Source organism: Anabrus simplex, chromosome 8 (assembly GCF_040414725.1).
Source record: "Anabrus simplex isolate iqAnaSimp1 chromosome 8, ASM4041472v1, whole genome shotgun sequence".
In the NCBI taxonomy this organism is placed as follows: domain Eukaryota; kingdom Metazoa; phylum Arthropoda; class Insecta; order Orthoptera; family Tettigoniidae; genus Anabrus; species Anabrus simplex.
The window spans coordinates 87,948,790-87,969,113 of record NC_090272.1 but is presented as its reverse complement, the minus strand read 5'-3'; the positions used below and the strand labels follow the sequence as shown (position 1 = coordinate 87,969,113).

Below are 20,324 nucleotides of genomic sequence, written 5' to 3'. Positions count from 1 at the left end.
GCTTGTATTTAAGAAAGTAAATTGGCACTTGTTAAATTCTAAAGCCCTGAATCACGTTAGAATAATATTGTTGGCAGAAGTAGCATATGACAGAAATGAAGTCATATCATAAAAGCTTCTGTGGTTTCACTCTGTAACTGCATATTTTTTTAGTTGTCACTTTTACGTTTGTCTACTCTTTTTGGTCTTCATCATGGAGTTTTAGTAGGTGGATGGTCGGATCATTTAAAATTTGTTGATTTAACACTGGAAATTCATACAGCCTGTGACAGTTATGATATGACTTGACGATTGAAGATTTCCTTTCAAATGAGACCTCATGCCTTCATAGATGTAATGTTCTTCCAACGGATTTCTACTGAAGATGACGTATAACAAAAGCGATGGTGCTTACTCTACAGTTGTGTTAGGCTAACGATCTACACGGTGATAAACATTGTGAGAGGATTGTAATCTATCAGTTCATGTCCGTATTGCCAACCAAGCAAAATGAAATGCACACAGATACCAAATAGATACATACAGATATCAAAGTAACGAATGTAATTAAAAGCATTACTTTCTTGAAGGAATGTCTATCAAACGAACTAACTCCAAAATTTCTCATGAAATACAACGACAAACATAGGAATACCACACAGACACACAACACACTGAGAAAAACTACCAAAATTTGGATAAAAGATTAAATAAAATTTCTATACAGAAAAAAACATTTCCTCAACATGCAACTTTATGAAGCACATTTAAGAGCCTCACAAGACCTACCACGAAGCTATTGGGATAACTTCCTAACGACGACACAAGAAAACATAGCAGACATAGCAGTCCAGAAACAAAATGCATTAGACAGGAAATTAAATGCACTTAGACGATCACATGATCAAAGAACACAGGACAATTGTCACGATGAAAACATCTCTCACAAACCTAACAAAGCTGATAAACACATATTTCACCCACCTATAAAAACTTAACTAACACGAACTTCAATGAAATAGAAGCCGTTATATTGAGTAGAGGACCCAAACACAACTGGGGGAATACTTCAACCTTTCAAAACATCTCGACCATCGTCACGGAAAACTGAAAACTCTCTGAACAAAATCCTGCATGACTTAGGAGACGAAGTCCGATATGAAATAAAGAAAAAACTTCCACAATACATCGACAAGATTAATAATAATAATAATAATAGTAACGGAAATACCGTCAATACTGCACATATAAAAAAACTTAAAGACAAAATCAAGCAAAATAATTTAATAGTAACAAAAGCAGATAAAGGCAACACTACTGTCATAATAGACAAAAATGAATACATAACCAAAACCAAACAGTGTTTCCAAGATAGTACTTTTCAAATTAAACGTAAAGACCCCACCACTAACATTCAAAAAAATCTGAAAATGTTGTTGAAGAATACTCACTTTCTTTTAAACCAACAAGAAATTGCGAAGTTAACTATAATGAACCCTAAACTACCGACGCAAAAGCATTCTCGAAAATTCATAAAGAAAATGTACCTATGAAACTATCATAAATTATAGATCTAGCCCAACTTACAAATTGTTGCAGTTTATTCAAGCATTCCTGAAAAAGCATTACACATTTTTAGCCAAGAAAACAATACAAAATTCTATACAATTTTGCAACATTACCAAAAACTAGAAATCAAGCGGTACCAGAGTCTAGCATCATACGATATAACGAACATATATCCTAACATACCTACTCACAAAATAATAAGATTAATTGAAAATAATTTTAAAAACCTCAGTAACTTAAGCATCCTAGAAATAGAAGAGTTTATGTTTTTACTTGAATTCACCATTAACAATAATTATTTCAAATTCCATAACACTATTTACCTACAACAAGGTCTTCCTATGGGATCTCCTGCTTTAGGTACACTGGCAGAAATCTACATTGATCATTTAGAGCACCAAGAAATAAGTAAAATTGAGAACATCTTTTTCTGGTGCAGATTTGTAGATGACGTTTTTGTTATTATAGACAAAATATTCACCAATGAGACAAATATTTTAGAACAACTAAATAAAATAGACCCACATATAAAATTCACAATAGAAAAAGAAAATGATTGCACCTTGAATTATTTAGATATATCTGTCATTAGACATCACGTTCACCTGACATATCAAGTATACAGGAAACCCACCCAAACCTCCAATACAATAAGAAAAGATTCTATCCACCCTGACGCTCACAAAAAAGCAGCTTATTACAGTATGATACACAGAGCATTCAATATACCTCTATCCCAGGAAGAGCTGAAAAAATAATTAAACACAATTTACGATATAGCCCATCAAAACGGATTTAATAGAGAAATGGTCAATAGAATCATTCAAAAGATAAAATATCAACCCAAATCAAGACTAACCAGAGCTAACGACTCCAAGAAGGATTACGTACTTTTCACATTTAATAATACCCATGTTCATTCCATAACTAATATTTTCGAAAAACACAACCCAAAAATAGCATACAAAACCACAAACAACAGTGCCAAAATTTTACATAACGCCAAATCTGTTAATGATAATAATAGATAAATTGTTCAGGGGTGTACCGAATGAAATGTAACAATTGTGAGGCTAGCTATATCGGACGTACTGGAAGAAACTTCTTTATCCATTACAATGAACACATTAACGCCTTAAAGCATAATCACTTTTCGTCTATAGCTCAACATAACGAGGATTATAAGCATAATTTTACAAATATTGAAAACGACATGCAGATTCTAAGTATGATCCCCAAGGGCCCTCTGCTCATTATAACAGAAGAATTTTACATTACTATAGATCAATACGCAAACCCAAATTATAACTTGAACGACATTGCAGATAAAGTCAATATCCTCTTTAATACAGTCATCCCGAATTTAAAAAACACCTACATAAAAATAGTTAAAAAACAGAATCCAATACATATCAAGGAGCCTCCCAAAGACACGCCCAGCCATACCTCACCTCCCCAAATCACTGCCCCTATTGTACCTCCACTTCCCCTCTCTACCACCTCTACCTTACCTTCCCCAATCAATACCCCTCATGCCCCTCCACTTCCCCTCTCCGTTACCGCAAGTATCAGCCCTAGACACACACGGAGCAGTACACGACGTGCTCCCTAACTGTACACATTCGACCAGTCAAGAGTACTATGTAAGTAAACACTTATTCCACACGTTCATTAGATATTCCATTGACAAAATTCTTGTACTTCATTTTCTTCTCTGTTCTCACAGACTACTGCATGTCCAACAACAAAACTACAAAGAGGGAGCATCTGCACCTACTCAATATCTTTTAACAAGATTAGTACCAAGGAAACTAATGACACACCACAATATTTTGATGTTAATCATCCAACATTCTTAACTGTATGAACTTACAAGAAAAACAATATAAATCATTGAACATTCTAGAATGCTTGGTATAAACATGCTTATGAATGTACATAATTAACAGAACTCCATCGCGTACGCAAGAATACTGTGAACATTTTATTGTATTTTAATGTATTATATGTTACTAGTTTTTATCACATCCATATCAATGTTCTAGAATGCTTAGTATGAACATATCAGTGAACGTATGCAACGATTCACCGATATGAACTGAACATCAAAGTGTACCTCAAGAATGCCATAAACATTTTAAGTGTAGAAATTGTATTTCACCAAATTATCTATTACTCACGAACAGTACACCAGAATTTTATGTAACATATACATGTCATAGAATATCGACGCTTGTTTCATAAACCAGAAGATACATCATATCATTGTATATTTTATGTATTTTATATTTTAATATTATCACTCATATCATGTAACATTCTTCATTGGATTTGGTAATGTTTTTAAATTATATATTAAGTTAACTTTAGATCGCATGACCAGCTGAGAACGACCTCTGTGAAGGTCAAAACCAGCACTGGATAGTAACAAGACATAATAAAGTATTGATTAGGTGGACGGTACCCATTCTTTGTGATTGTAAATTGTGAGAGGAATTAGGGAAAGAATAGGTATAAAATACTCCTGTTCTGGTAACAAAAGTATTAGTGATGATTAAACTATCGTAAATGAAGACATCTTAATAAACATATATTCAGTGCATGACATCACGAGAGTTTCTGACATTTCCACTTATTATATGTTAACCTTTGCTGGCGAGATATAGTTTTTTCAGTGCACTATATCATTTGGTATGGGCTAGAATAAATTTGTTACTTTCATTGACTTGTCTCAGTCTCATCCTTGGCTTTGACAATATGAAAGTGACCGAGGTATGAGCAATGCTAGTAATACCATTCCTTATGCAGCCAGTCTCTGTTATGAATGGTGTGAAAATATCGCTCATAGGGTCGGTTGGTGCATGCATTTCAGTGGACTTGGCAGAATGATGTGTAATGGTACCTTCTGGCTCGGTGAGGAAAGCAACGGGAAATTACCTCACTCATTTCCCTAGTATGCCTCTTCAGTGACGCCTAGGCTATCTATGACAGCTGTTGGTGGAGCTGTGGAGAATCAAACTCAATACTCAATACAATACACATACTGTATGTAGGTGTGGACGTATAACTGACTAAGCAAAGTGCAGAGTTCCAATGAAAAATCTTTTAGCTGAAGATGTTCCATAATTGGAAAGAAACATGTTCTATTTAATATTATACTCGGAGATTAAGCTGGATTATGTTATGTAAATAATAAACTAGCTATAAGAAATTGACAAGTATCGGAAGGTGGGAATCTTCTTGTAAGATAACCTTGAAGAAAAAAGGCAATTTTTGGCCTAAAATTTGTTTCCTGGACACAACATTGTAAAACAAATAATTAATGTGGTCTCCCGATAAATAATCGCGAGTTCTAATCTAATCACTCATAATGCGAATAAATCGAGATGATGTCCACTACGCATCCACTTAAATGCTCAGAACACAAATATATTGAATAATTGTCATATGCTAATATCGTTCTCTGTAATGCGAAAACTTCAGAGCAGGCTGCACTACTTGGTTCAGTCTGATGCCAGTAGATCAGTAGATATGTTGTTACATATTTCAAAAACACATTCTCACTTCACGGAATAAGGGGGGAATTAATGATTGACCTTTGTCAGTTATTGCTTTCAAATATGTAAAAACTTTAAAGCAGACAGGAAAACTTGATTCAGTCTTATGCTAATGGATGACATTAATATTATTACATAAAACAAAATGACTGTCTTATCTTGGTGAATGAAAAACATTTTATTGAACACCAAACATGCGAAATTTCATCTTTCCCGAATCATATCTCTACCCGGAAACACCTACAATGAAGCATCCACGATCAAAATGTGATGGATGTCACTCCTCATACTCAGTGGAAGGATTTTTATATCATTGTTATAGATGGAGATAATGTGGTTATATATGCTAGAATGGTGAAAATGATCCACTCACTTGACTGAATGATAGTATTTATCACTCGGTTCAAGTATGATGGTCATCCTTGCATTGTTCTTGTAACCTATATCTGATGCCAGTTTCAGTCTCTCAAATGTTCCCATTTTCTAAATATCTTTGTGGAAGGCAACAGAAGTCAGAATGTACGTAGTTTGAACTCATGCCGTCAGGTACAGCTGTGCACTTCGTCATAGTGAATATGAGACAGTCACTTCGCAGAAAGAAACATGTTTTTCTTTTAGAAAATCCAAAGACCATAGTCATGAGAGATTCATTATATTTTTCTTGTAAAGAACACACAACAGTCTATGAAAATGAAAATCCACAGCCTGTTTCAAGTCATTCAACCGGTTCGGGAATGGAATGGCAAGGATAGGAATTGTCTGCTGCCAAAGCCTGTTGCACCCCTCTGGGGCAATGATTAATGACTGACAGATGAAGTGAAACGATATTGGAGAGTGTTGCTGGAATGGAAGATGACAGGGAAAACTGGAGAACCCAGAGAAAAACCTGTCCTGCCATCGCTTTGTCCAGATCAAATTTCACATGGAGTGACCGGGATTCGAACCATGGAACTCAGCGGTAAGAGTCTGGCACACTGCCGCCTGAACCACGGAGGCTACACATAACAGTCTGTAACTGGTACAGTTTCAGCTGTTAAACATTCTTGTTTTCTCAGTATCGCTGTGAATGACAGACAGAGTAGGGTTTTTTATATATCAATATATATATACATATATATATATAGATTTTGTCCAGTAAATTATGTTTATTTCTAGACTCCAGTTCATGTTTCATTTGAACAACTTTTATACATTGTGGCTGTAAAATTGTAGTATTGACACCTTGTTAGATGTATTCTATTAACTGATGATTTGTAAGATCATGCCATGTCTTAAAATTGTTTTCTACTGTTTTTCAGAACAATACATTCCCCAAACCTCCTGCGCTTATCTTCCTGATTGACGTGTCATACAACAACATCAAATCAGGAATGGTGCACTTACTGTGCAGAGAAATGAAGGAGATATTGAAGCTTCTGCCTAGAGAAAATGGTGCTGAGAAAAGCAATATGAGAGTTGGGTTCATCACGTACAATAATACTGTTCACTTCTACAATGTTAAGGTATAATTTATTTTTGTAATTCTTCATTGGTAGATTGATAGACAGAACATATAGAGTTAATTTCATTGCTTAAAGTTGGTTGATTAAAATTTAAAATTGTTATATCATTCATTTGACTTCTTGTGCCTACTATAATTTTTTTTAACCGCATGTCTCTCTTGATCTGAAAATGAACATTTCAAGATGGAAGTGTTTAATGGTGGGAAAGGAACATAAAGAGGATTGAATGCCAGGTAAGGAATAAGAAATTGGAAGTGATGGATTATTTCAAGTGTCGTACTTAGGATGTGTAAGATCTCAGTATGGTAGTAGAGTAGTGAAATTGAATCAGAACTGAACTAATGCAGTTAACTTACAGTTATGGACAGCATTTGGCCGGGGGCTAGGTGTCTCAGACGGTTGAGGCACTGGCCTTCTGATCCCAACTTGGCAGGTTCGATCCTGGCTAAGTCTGTTGGTATTGGAAGATGCTCAAATACGTGAGCCTTGTGTTGGTAGAATTACTGGAACTTAAAAGAACTCCTGCAGGACTAAATTCTGGCACCTTGGCATCTCCAAAAACCGTAAAAGTAGTTAGTAGGACGTAGAAACAAATGGCATTATTATTGAACAGCATTTTGTAAGAAGAAAGTAGATTCACAGACGAAGGTATTGTTGCATTGTTCTGTTTTCAGACCAACTTAGCAGAACAGGAGTGAAATCTGGCTCTGCTCATGATATCTTATATTCTGGAGGTAACAGAAAGATACAAAATGGTGTGAGATAGTGTTGAAGCCACTATTCAATCGTTTTTAACTAATATTCTAAAGCAGTTTTTCAAATTGCCCATGATAAAGTTGATGAAGCAAATAAACACCATCTGCTATACGCAGATTGAACTTTGATAGAGTCAAGGTTCCTTTATACATTTTTCAGGGTCCTAAACAAAAGGAAAAGGTAATGTGAAAAATGTGAGTCTTAAAGTCTGCCTAAAATATATTGAGAAAAAAAAAAAAAAAAAAAAAACAGGAGTGTATTGCATTGCATTGAAAATTATATATTTAGGATAATATAAACTTGCTGTATACATTATACAAAGTTCTATATTAAACTACACAGAAGAGATTAGTTATTTTGACTGTTTGTTATTGTGTGCTGCCATGACATAAGTGCACCCTCAAATTGCGATTCTTCGATATTATATAATCAGACACATTATGATGTATCAAAAAAGGTTTGATAGTTTCAGGGCACTAACGACCTCATTAAAACACTTAAGAGTGTTCACCAGCTGACCGTCTTCATCATCATCGCCATAATCATCATCTAGCTCACCCAACTCCTGTTGAAAGCCTTCAGTGCCTTTGCTGATGGTCATCGGTTCCATAGTAATATTGTCGTCGTTCTTGTCAGCCATCCATCAACCAATGCCCATTCTCCCAAGCTGACCCATTCTTCATCAGCACCGAGAACATAGTCACCATTTTGATTGCCCAAGTCTTCGCAATTGCCAAATCCTGATTTACAAAAACAGCTGCATATGGTTATCTGCAGCACTCGTCATGAAGCTTTGACGTAATGCATTGCCTATTGAAGAGAATCAAATGTTACATGTTTCTGTTTTGGAACTACAGTTACCATATTTGCCCGCATTATTTTTGCTCTCTCAAACTGTACTCCGCATCTTAGCCCAAGCACTACAGGCAGAGAAGTTGCCCTCTAACGGCACCACCAACCATAGTCTAGTCCGACCTTCAGCGAAACTACATTCCAATCCCAGTGTCTGCGTTTTGTGATTAGTACTGGTGTTACAGTTCATCAGCTGTCATGGGAAAGTATAATGGCTATACAATTGAATATAAACTAAAAGTAATAAAATATACATAGAGGAGAACAGTAATTGCTCTGCAGAGCAAACATTTTCTCTCTTGGAGGAACGTGTTCGCTACTGGAGCAAGCAGAAAGAGGCTCTTACATAATGCTAGAAAAAGTATGCGATCCTTCAGAGGTCCAAAGTATGGAAAATATCCTGTGATAAATAATGAGCTCTTCCTGTACCTTGAAGAATTAAGAAATAATGCAAATGGGGTATTGCATGAAATGCTTCAATTGTATGCACGGGAGATTGCAACACAGTGAAATATATCTGGCGTACACTTTAAAGCAAGCCGTGGCTGAATACGCAGATGGATAAGGCGAAATAATCTTGTACTAGGAAGAAGAACATCTGTATCAAAAGCTGCCTAGTGATCACACGGAACCAGATGGACCCTGGTTTTTTAACGAGGTTTATACTCCTCCTGCTCCTCATTCCTCATCACTTGCGAGATGAGGCCCCGGGCTTGCAACCGGCATGGTGGAGTTAAAACTGAAACGTTTGCAACAAAATGCGATCAGTCATCTTCAGTACGGTATAGTTTTCTCACTTTGTGCATTTGCAAGCTCTCTCGTTGACATTCAGAGGCGATGTTGGAGTTGGTTAGTAATACCCATCGACTGCTGTTCTCTAAAGAAAATTCAAAATGAAAGAGGATAACACGTTTTTGTAATAAATGCGTAAATAACGTGGCCGATAGCAGTTGTTAACTCCTTAAGAATAAAGACTGAATAAACGATATCGTAATTTTAATGTTATATACGGAAATTAAGTAAGAATGTGATCACCTCAAGATATGGCAGAGTAGATCACTGATTTCAGACGATTTTTCATATCTTCTCGCATCTAGTTACAGCTATTTACATGCAAATTTTTCACGAGGAGATTATTTCTCTACATGCGTTTCAAATATGTTTTCATAATAGGCTACATATACGGTTAGGTTAGGTGACGCTGTTTGAAGAAGAAAGCTGAGGTTTTTGCCACAGAAATCTCTGGAGTGATACCGTATTTCTCCGAATCAAATACTTTTTTTTTCTCAGAATCTTGTGCGAAAATTCAAGGGTTGTTGCATTCGCTGCCTAACAGTAAGTTAATGGATAACACTGGCAACTACTGCGGTAACCACGCTGCTTCTTTTCACATGCGCACAGAACTCGTTGACAATAAACGACCGCCTCTTTACTACACATCGCTAGCCGCGACAACCGGTTGGTAGAGTGCCTGTGTGTTTCTCAAATCTGCAGAATGGCATCAAAACATGCGACCCGTCGAATTCTTAGAAAAGCCATGGCTACTCAGTGGCAGAGTCATAACGTGTCTATTGTACTTGACGCTTAGTAAAATTAAGGGATATAGAAAGCAGGTATATTTTCAGGATAGGCCTATCTAAAGCCAATATTTGGTGTTAGCGTGAAGACAAAGAGCTAAAAAAATGCGTACTGTACAAAAAATGCATTCAGTGGTCCACAACAAGGACCCTTTAAAGAAGTCGAAGATGAAATTGTGAGGTATGTGCACAAAAAACGCAAGGGCGGAATGGCCATACCGTGGCGCAATAAACTCGTTCGTTGACTTTCAACGTTCGCTATTAGGCCTATACATTGCTAGCCACTGAATTTGGTCGAACCCGACAAGTGAGACGTGTGTGTAGCGGTAGCCGGTTATATCTGACGCTGCGTAAAAGTAAAGTTTTATAGACAGCAAGAATAATTTCGTGATGGATCATTGTATTGTAGAGACGCATGGAATAGGTATGCCGGAAAATTTTCAACGAGTTCTCTTCGGTATTATGATGCCAATGTTAAGTTAATGGTCCTTAAACCCGCAGAAATAAAGAATAATTGTGCAGCCACAAAAAAAAAAAAAAAAAAAAGAAATACGGCGTGATGAAAGTCAATGTTCGGCGTCTAAAAATAGTCTTAAAATGCGTAGGCCTACTGTACAACAAGGCATTCATATGATTTTACAAACTTCTTTTTGAGCCTGATTTAAATTCTTTGAAGAAAAAAATGGGGTTCATCTTGGATTCGGAAAAATACGGTACTATATTTTTTTTCAGAATGAAATTAAACATACACTTTCACGTAGTATCGGATTACGAAAATAACAAACAAGTAAGCTGTAGTGTGGATATCATCTGCGGAAACGCAAGTTTTGAACAAACTGATTGCCGCTTCATACCGATTTTAAAGTGCATGGGACTCTTTGTGTGGGGAATTCATCTCAAACTTTAGAGTAATAAAACACACTATCAAACTATTAAAAGTTTTATGTGAACATGAAAAAAAAGCTGTATAGTGTGAAGAACGAAAAGGCTAGAGTGAAAATAGAACTGTACATGCACAGTGCTACGTACTGTTGCTTTGCGCACATAAACACAGTCTAAACACAGACCTATAAGCAACTGCTGCATTGGAGGTACTTGTACGTTTCTATCTGTGGGAAACTCTAATATTTCTTCTAGTACATTCTTCACAGAGGCTTTGAAATCTCAAAATCTTCATAGAAAACTTTCTTCTGACAACTCCAAAAAGCATTTTTCCCTTTGTATGGGCTATCCTCTGCCTTTTCAGTATGTAGCAACTGTATTTCACCGCATAATCATCACCACAATGTAATCGTTTCGTCCTATAAAATCGGATTTTAAAATTTCATCGCATAATGGCTGCATGTTCAAATTTTGTTTGTCAAGCTGCTTAAAAGGTAAATGGAACTGCAATGTAAATTGCATATGAATGCAAAATTTAAATATGTATATTGCTTAGGGCAGTTTAACGACACGGTCACATTTGCGAGATGTTGCACAATGTATAAATAAATAATGCCGATATAAGTACGATGCATGGGTCATTGGTAGTTTGACAACATGGTTACGAGACCATATACAATTTATTCACCAGTGACATATTAGGAGTTCTCATTTTAAATATGTAAGGCTGTAAGTTATCACTTCTCAGCACCGTCACTGGGAAATACTTGTTTTCTAGTAGTGATTCCAAAGCCTGGCAACCAGGGGTGCACTGGTATCAGAATGCGCAGGCAAATGGCAACAAAATGAGCCACTGAGAATCTAATTCACAGAAAAAAGTTTTTGCTCTTATCAGTTGTAAACATCGAAATGAATGTGTTCTTTTTTCATAACATTGTCATGTAACCAGCCGTCTGTGGCCATGGGACACATTCATGTGGTTGCTAAAATACATAATAAAATGTTCCAGTATAGGGAAATTTACAAGTAGGTACACCCCTGCTTGCAGCCCTTGTACATCACCTCAAGTGTGCCTCTCCATATCCATGGGGAAATGTAGGTTTTTCCCGTTCCATGTTTATTAGGTACTCTCGTGGAACTATCGGTCTAAAATGTACAGATGCATGTTTTTGTTTGTGACTGATGTGATTACTGAGACAGGTGTGCATGAGAGTTTAAGTTTTATTTTGTTTTTTGTGAGTTTGTAGAATTTTTTTTTTAATTCAGTAGTAACAGTTAACTTAATAAGTTCATTTTCAGATTGGAGAAGTACACCTTAAACTGGTATCAATTACAGTTTAGTTATAAATTAATTTTTTGAGTAATACAAATACTAGTATTAAAAATTCTTTGCATAATGGTCGCACCCTATTATTTTTTTCGAAAATGTTGTTGTAAAAAGTGAGACAATTATGCAGTGAAATACAGTAGTCTTCGTACAGCAGTAAAACTTCAAACATGTCTTTTAGCATAGTGCGTAGAAGAGAAAGTGTGAGCTCTAAACTTGTTTACTGTTGGCCAGTTTAGGAACTATGGCGGCTTGTCCACTATAGGCATCATCGTTGCTATTTGATGGTTGGTTCTGTAGTTGTAATGTTCAGTAGTGTTGTCCTGTGAAGATGTATTAATGTTAAGTGAATGTGAAGAGCATGCGATTTGGAGAACACACCAAAGAACACAGGAAGGATAAACTCTCAAATTCATGTTAGTGTCCCTATTGCATAATTGGATTCAAATGATCGCTGTTTATGCAAGCCAAAATTCCACACTTGGTGATATTTTGTCACAAATTTTAATCCAGGTGGTCTGACAATTGGTTCAAATTGGCACCACAATGATTAGTTTCACCTCAGATGGAAGTCAGTCTAAAAATAAAAAAAAGGTGTGAAAATCTTTAGGTATAAATGATAAGGTCATATTCTCTATTCCTATCCCTTTTGATGAAAGTACGAGACTTTGGGCTGTTTAGAGGATGTACATATAACAAGTGCATTTCCACAGCAAAAGGCAAGTCTGTTACAATAATGTAGTACCAGACTTTAAATTCTATTGACAGGTTTTTGAAATGGATGACTACCATAAGTTTGCAGGTTTGAAAATTTGCCACAAACTAATTGGACTAGGAGGATAATTTAGGCCTATTTAATATTGACCGCCACAGTCGTTTTAAGGAGTTTGATTTATTATCTAGGAAGATACAGAGAATGCAACACATCCAAGGTCACAAATGTCATAAATGTGTCAGCCTGCTTCATGGAATCCTACTAAAGAAATATTTGCTATAGCCCTCACATGTATTAGGGACTATAGCAATAAATACAAGGGTAGCTCAGAAACTAATGCACCACGTTTTTTTTTTTTTTTCAACAGTTATTTATTGAACACAGTGAAACTTAGATAAAAGAAAGAATTATGTTTCTTCTACACTCCCTATTTGTTCAACGTAATCTCCTTCCCTTTATATGGCCTTCCTCCAGCAAGACACAAGGGCGTGTATGCCCTGTCGGTACCACTCCTTGTTCTGTTCATGAAGCCATTTCTTCACTGTGCGAATCACCTTTGTCATCATGACCTTACCAGCGGAAGCAGTTGCTTTGAATATTTTTTTCTGTGGAGAGTCAGGATGGTGCCATTCCATCGATTGCAGTTTTGTGTCAGGCTCAAAATGGTGAACCTAGGTTTCATCACCCATCACAATTTGGGACAAGAAGGCTTCCCTCTCAGCTTCAAAATGTTGCAGCAACTCAGAAGAAATGTTTTTTCTGAGAGTTTTGTGTTCCTCCGTAAGACAGCGCAAAACCCATCATGCACAGTTTTTTGCGTAATCAAGAGCACTGATGATCACACCCACACTTCCTTTGCTGATTGACAGCTCCTGCACCAAATGCCAAGTCGTTCTGCGTTGGTCCTTGCTAATGAGCACATCAGCACGCTGCATGTTGTCAGGTGTGACAGCCGTGGGTGGCCTCCCCAACCACTGCAAATCTTGGAGCTCTGCCGAAGCGCTTTCAGATGGTCTCAACCTCTGTGCCCAATGACTAACTGTACTTCTGTCAACTGCTGATGTTCCATAAACTGCACATAAATGTTTGTGAATGTTTCCAACAGTTTCTTGCTCCGCAGTGAGAAATTCAATGACGATACGCTGCGTGTAACATACATCACTTACAGATGCCATGTTGAACTATTGCTGCAAGTATGCTATCTATTGGAAGAAGCGGCAACTTTGCACGCACACTCTGTAAGCTTCAAAGAATTCATGTGTAAAGTTCTGCATTCATACCATTGTTGGGGGCTGAGAAAAAAATTGTGGTGCATTATTTTCTGGGCCACCCTCATACATCATTGACAGCACTTTCCTCTCACATCCTTGAAGAGCCATTTTTAATGTATTCATACAAGTTAAAAATGTAATAGAACAAAACCTCTCCTGTGAACATAGTCTACGGGGGAATGTATTTTATAAGTGATTGGACAGTTTACACATTATCACAACTAATTCCAAAGAATTAGGTTGCTGTGATGATCATGTATTGGCCATTCTGCTTAAATTTGTTTTACATTATACGAAGTATTGATTTTATTTTGTAACAAGACAGATTAGAAAGGAACTGAAATCCTTTAAGATCACAAAGTCTACCTGGAAGCTATCTAAATCTGACTTCTGGAATGGTAAGCAAAAGCATAATATTGTGCACGCAATAATGATCTTTGATTCGTATGCTGACTTTGCAACTTTGCACGCGCACTCCGTAAGGCTAAATAAAAGACAGGTATCAATTAGGTGGAAATATTTTCTTATATTGATTAGATTACATTATCGATACGGCAATGAAGTGGATAGTTTGTAACACTCCGTAAGCTTCAAAGAATTCATATCTAAAGTTTTGCATTTGTACCATTGTCAATTAGTGAAGGAAGAGCCTTCTAGCAGATGGCCCAATGAACTATTGAAGAGGTTACACTTTCTCTTCTACTTGCTATGCTTTTAGATTTAACACAAACATTAACTGTATGTAGTGTTAACATTTCCTGATGAGATGGTAATTTTTCTTAAATTGTGTATTAAGTCCACTTACAAGTAGTGTAAACACTTACCACCAGTTGAAGAAAACCAACATTAAAAGCCATAACAGTCCGCAATCAAGATGTATATCTTCCTCTTTTTATTGCAGGGCTGTTTGGCTCAGCCACAGATGATGGTTGTGGGAGATGTCCAAGATATGTTCATGCCACTCTTAGAGGGTTTCCTCTGTGATCCCGTGGACTCTGAAGCTGTTATTGACAGCTTGATGGAGCAAATTCCAGCCATGTTTGCTGACACCAGGGAAACAGAAACTGTTCTTGCACCAGCGATACAAGCTGGCCTGGAAGCTCTTAAGGTAAGCGTAAAATAGTCATTGAAAATTTACTGTTTGTGTGTTTAAATCCATTTAAGTGTAGAATTCTATCTTTTTCCCCTAGACTACTTGTACATTTCTTTTGCTCTCTTAACTGCATTCTATTGACACTTCTACGCCTCTGTAGGCTTGTACAGTGTTTCCCAGTCATTTCGGTTAGTGTACCCTTTTAGGCTTTATTTGAGCAACGCCCCCATGGTAAATATTATAATTATAATAACAAGGTAATTTATTAACCATTATTAAAGTTACTGTTGTACAATTGTTAACATATTTGTTATTTTATTTACTCATGCAGGGATCTGTGCAATGAATATCAACATATGAAATGTAAAATTGGCAAAGTTATTACATTAATTCAAAAATACAGAAAAGTAATAATTACTGTAACTTAAAACTATATAAAAGTATCGAGCAAGGTGGTAATGCAGTTTAGGTTATGTACGTGAGAGCTTGCATTCAGAAGATATTAGGTTCGAACTCCACTGTCGACAGCCCTGAAAATGGTTTTTCTTGGTTTCCCATTTTTACGCCAGGCAAATGCAGGCACTGTACCTTAATTAAGGCCATGGTCACTTCCTTTCCAATCCTAGATCTTTCATATCCCATCATAGCCATAACACCTGTGTCAGTGCGACATAAAATAAATAGCAATAAGCTGTATAAAAGTAAGTTCAGAGCTTTGGTTGTTAAATATTTAGGTATTAATATGAAGTATGGTGTGAAAAGTTGATTTAATGAGACATCTGAGCCTGGTTTTGTTGTACGAGAGGGGGGTCAGATATAAACAGGATTTTATTTTTTATTTAAATTCATTTATTGAAAAAGCTTAGATCCTTTCCAACAGAACAAAGATGGCCTAGGCACCATAGCTCAATTGGTAGAGCAACCAACACGAAATCGGGAGGTTGTGGGTTCGGATCACACTGGTGTCCGGTTGGCCATTTTTGTTCTGTACTTAACATCTCTTCAACATGTACTAAATGTACGTAACACGACCTAATAGGTTGAAAGTCTGTTTCGATTACAATGCGGTCGTGAAAATTCAATATTCATCAATTACAATTTATTTTTCCACTTAGTTTCCTGCTTTGGAAATGCCTTTGTCCTAGCGTATGGACAGCTTTTTGATACCCTCATTGTAAAAAGAACAGGGTCTTGTCACTAGTCAGTTGCGCACAAAGTCTCCCACACTCTCGTCATCTTGAAATCGTTGCCCTCCTAGAGCTTCTTTAAGCGGTCCAGACAAATGGAAATCTCAGAGCAATAAGTCCGGGCTGTAAGGAGGATGATCAAGTGTAGTCCAGTGCATTTCCAGTAGCTTGGAGTCAGTTAGAGCTGCAGTATGGGGCCGTGCATCCTCATGGAGGAGGATGACCTGTCGAATCGGTTGGTCTCATCTTTTGCAGCGATATGCAACCCTCTTCTTGTCCAACAGCTCGTAGTAGTAAGCAGGATTGATTGTGCATCGCTCATGCAAAAAATCAATCGGCAAAATGCCTCACCAGTCGAAAAGAAACGGTTGTAAGAACCTTGCCAGCTGATAGTTGAGTCTTGCCTTTCACTGGTGCTGCCTCCCCTTTCCTTCACCACTCTTTACTGGCTTGTTTGGATTCAGGAGTGTAGTGGTGGACCCATGTTTTGTAGCAGGTGACGATCCGACTCAAAAATGCATCACCTTCTGCATACCTTGCTGTAAGCATCTGACAGACCTTTGGTCAAAAGGCGAGGGACCCATCTGGAACACACTTTACAGAACTGTAGGTCATTTGCGATGATTGCTTGACAGCTCCCATAACTGATTCCGACCTGTTCTGCAATTTCTGATACTGTCGATCGTCGTCGATGATGTCTTCAATCGCACAAATGTTTTTGTCTGTAATGCTGGTCCGAAGACAGCGATCGTGTTGCTGATTTTCCATACGTTCTCGTCCTTCCTAGAACTCTTTATACTAGGCAAACGCATTCTTGACAATGTTTGATCGCCAAACTGTGCAGTCAATCTATGGTAAATTTCTGCCATTGTAACTCCTTCACGAGCAAGAAATTTTATAATTATGCATTGCAGAGCGGAGGGGTGCACCTGTTGCTTCGACATCCTGAGCGTTACTAACGAAACGGCAGGAAATATCTAACAGTACACTCTCCCTACTCCTAACAGTCCTGCCTAAGCATAGCAGAAGCTCGGGGCCAATCCTACCAAGTGTTGATGTTCAGGAACAGAAATCCCTTTTATATTTGATCGACCTTCATATCTATAGTTAGAAAGTACTTCTGTAGAATTGCAAAGTAATTTTTGAATGAGTTTTTGGCAATCTTATCTTATATACCTGTATTATTAGCAGTATCATAGGCAAAAGTACCAAGTACCCACAGCGATTCACGCAACCCCAATATAAATGGTCCGTTATTGGACATTATAAATTTTCCGGCTAACTCATTCTTGGTTGCCAGCGTTTCGCCCTCGTGTGCTAGGGTGGGCTCATCAGTTGGTACCTAGCACACCTACCAATACGCTGGCTAGTGCATACCGTGGAGGCCACTGCGTAGGCTAACTGGAGCCACCGGCAGTGCCAATGCACTAAGAGACCTTGTCTCATCACTAAAAATTGATGCCTGCTTGGCCATCAGATGATATAGATGTTGATTCCCATAGGGAATCTGAAATATTTGTCCTGAATGAATAAATTTATAATACCAATATAAATGGTCCGTTATTGGACATTATAAATTTTCCAGCTAACTCATTCTTGGTTGCCAGCGTTTCGCCCTCGTGTGCTAGAGTGGGCTCATCAGTTGGTACCTAGCACACCTACCAATACGCTGGCTAGTGCATACCGTGGAGTCCACTGCGTAGGCTAACTGAAGCCACTGGCAGTGCCAATGCTGGCAACCAAGAATGAGTTAGCTGGAAAATTTATTATGCCCAATAACGGACCATTTATATTGGTATTATAAATTTACTCATTCAGGACAAATATTTCAGATTCCCTATGGGAATCAACATCTATATCATCTGATGGCCAAGCAGGCATCAATTTTTAGTGATGAGACAAGGTCTCTTAGTGCATTGGCACTGCCGGTGGCTCCAGTTAGCCTACACAGTGGCCTCCACGGTATGCACTAGCCAGCGTATTGGTAGGTGTGCTAGGTACCAACTGATGAGCCCACCCTAGCACACGAGGGCGAAACGCTGGCAACCAAGAATGAGTTAGCTGGAAAATTTATAACGTCCAATAACGGACCATTTATATTGGTATTATAAATTTACTCATTCAGGACAAATATTTCAGATTCCCTATGGGAATCAACATCTATATCATCTGATGGCCAAGCAGGCATCAATTTTTAGTGATGAGACAAGGTCTCTTAGTGCATTGGCACTGCCGGTGGCTCCAGTTAGCCTACGCAGTGGCCTCCATGGTATGCACTAGCCAGCGTATTGGTAGGTGTGCTAGGTACCAACTGATGAGCCCACCCTAGCACACGGGGGCGAAATGAGTTAGCTGGAAAATTTATAATGTCCAATAACAGACCATTTATATTGGTATTATAAATTTACTCATTCAGGACAAATATTTCAGATTCCCTGTGGGAATCAACATCTATATCACACGCAACCCCAGTTAAGAAACACTGAACTGATGTATGTTAGGACTTGGTTACATACTTTTATTTATAACTTTCGGGTAGTATTTTCGCAGTTTCTTTTGCTCTCAATAACTACTGAAAGATCAATTTTTATGGGTCTGATTCTTTGCTGGAATGGTTAGTGCAGCGGCCTGTGGTTCTGAGGGTTCCGGGACGGAATCAGTTCCACTTAAGCTGGTGATTTTAGCCATATCTGGTTAATTTCACTGGCTTAAGGACTGAGCGATCGTTCTCATCTTAATATGCAGAATGCACCTCTCATCCAACCACTATAGAAACATACAATATTGAATCCATTCCTCCAAATACTGTAGAGTTGGCGTCACAAAGGGTAACTGGCTGTTAAACTGGGCCAAATTCAATTATAGTGTCGACTAGCAAGTAATAAGGCCTGGAAGAAGAAAAAAGTAAATTTTAATCCTTAAATCTGCTCCTTACATCCCCACCCCCTCCCTCCACCTTCCTAGCCTTTTCTTTACTCTTCCCCCTAAAATATATGTTTTGCAGTTTTTTAACATTAAAAATGCCCTACTAATCTGTTTTTGTGTACAAGAAGTGATCAACAAAGATTATTTTTCACTGAGGTTTATTACTCCTTGGGAAGAGTTACATGATCTTCATAAACTCTTGTTCTTAATATTCTGAACCCAACTTGCCAGGTTTAATCTGGGCTCAGTCCGGTGGTATTTGAAGGTGTTCAAATACATCAGCCTCATGTCAATAGATTTACCAGCATGTCAGAGAACTCCCACGGGACAAAATTCCGGCACATTGACATCTCTAAAAACCGTCAAAGTAGTTGGTGGGACGTAAAATTAATAATATTATTACTGTTGTTGTTATTGTTAATATTTATTATTATTATTATTATTATTATTATTATTGTTATTGTTATTGTTATTATTATTATTATTATTATTATTATTATTATTATTATTATTATTATTATTATTATTATTATTATTCTCTTCTGTAGAAGTATGGCTTTCTTTTATGGCCAGTTACACTTACATTTGAGAAATGGGTTTAGGAATGTTTGTTGTTTGGCAATCTGACTTTCAAAACTCAGCGCTGATAATCTTATAGCAAGATAAGAACTGTTCTCTGTTTGAGGTTGGTTAGTAACATGACTTCATCGTTGGTTTCAATTTACCTGTTAGATGTTCTCTCGTCTTTTTCTTTTCCTGTTTTGTTTTATACTATCGTTTTCGGCATATTGACATTAAGTAGGAACTTGATTCATCATCTTCTTTGCATTTTCCCATTTATGTGGGGTCTGCCTTCTTGCAATGTTTCCTCCATTTCAGTCGATCCATAGCATCCTGAGGGCTGACTTTAGTGAGCCGCATGTCATCTCTCACCCTATGCAGCCAGCGTATATGAGGTCGCCCTTGAGGTCGGCGACCCTCCACGTTCAGTTCAAAGGCAGTCTTTGCAACTGAGGTTTAACTGCTACGGAGTACATGCCCATAATTAAATGAAATAAGTTTCATAATGATAGATCCGTATTGAACTGTGATTACAACAGAGTAAATTAATGTGTTATTTGGGTCCACCTTT

General features: G+C 37.5%; 1 protein-coding gene across 1 annotated transcript in view; it reads left to right on the top strand.

Annotated features, from left to right (window-relative positions):
• Positions 1 to 20,324, top strand: part of Sec24CD (Secretory 24CD) — a 203,717-nt gene that overhangs the window by 95,258 nt on the left and 88,135 nt on the right. The window contains exons 9-10 of the mRNA XM_067152321.2: positions 6,404 to 6,607; positions 14,889 to 15,095. Coding sequence (XP_067008422.2) covers positions 6,404 to 6,607; positions 14,889 to 15,095 — 411 coding nt within the window. The remainder of the gene's footprint in view (positions 1 to 6,403; positions 6,608 to 14,888; positions 15,096 to 20,324) is intronic.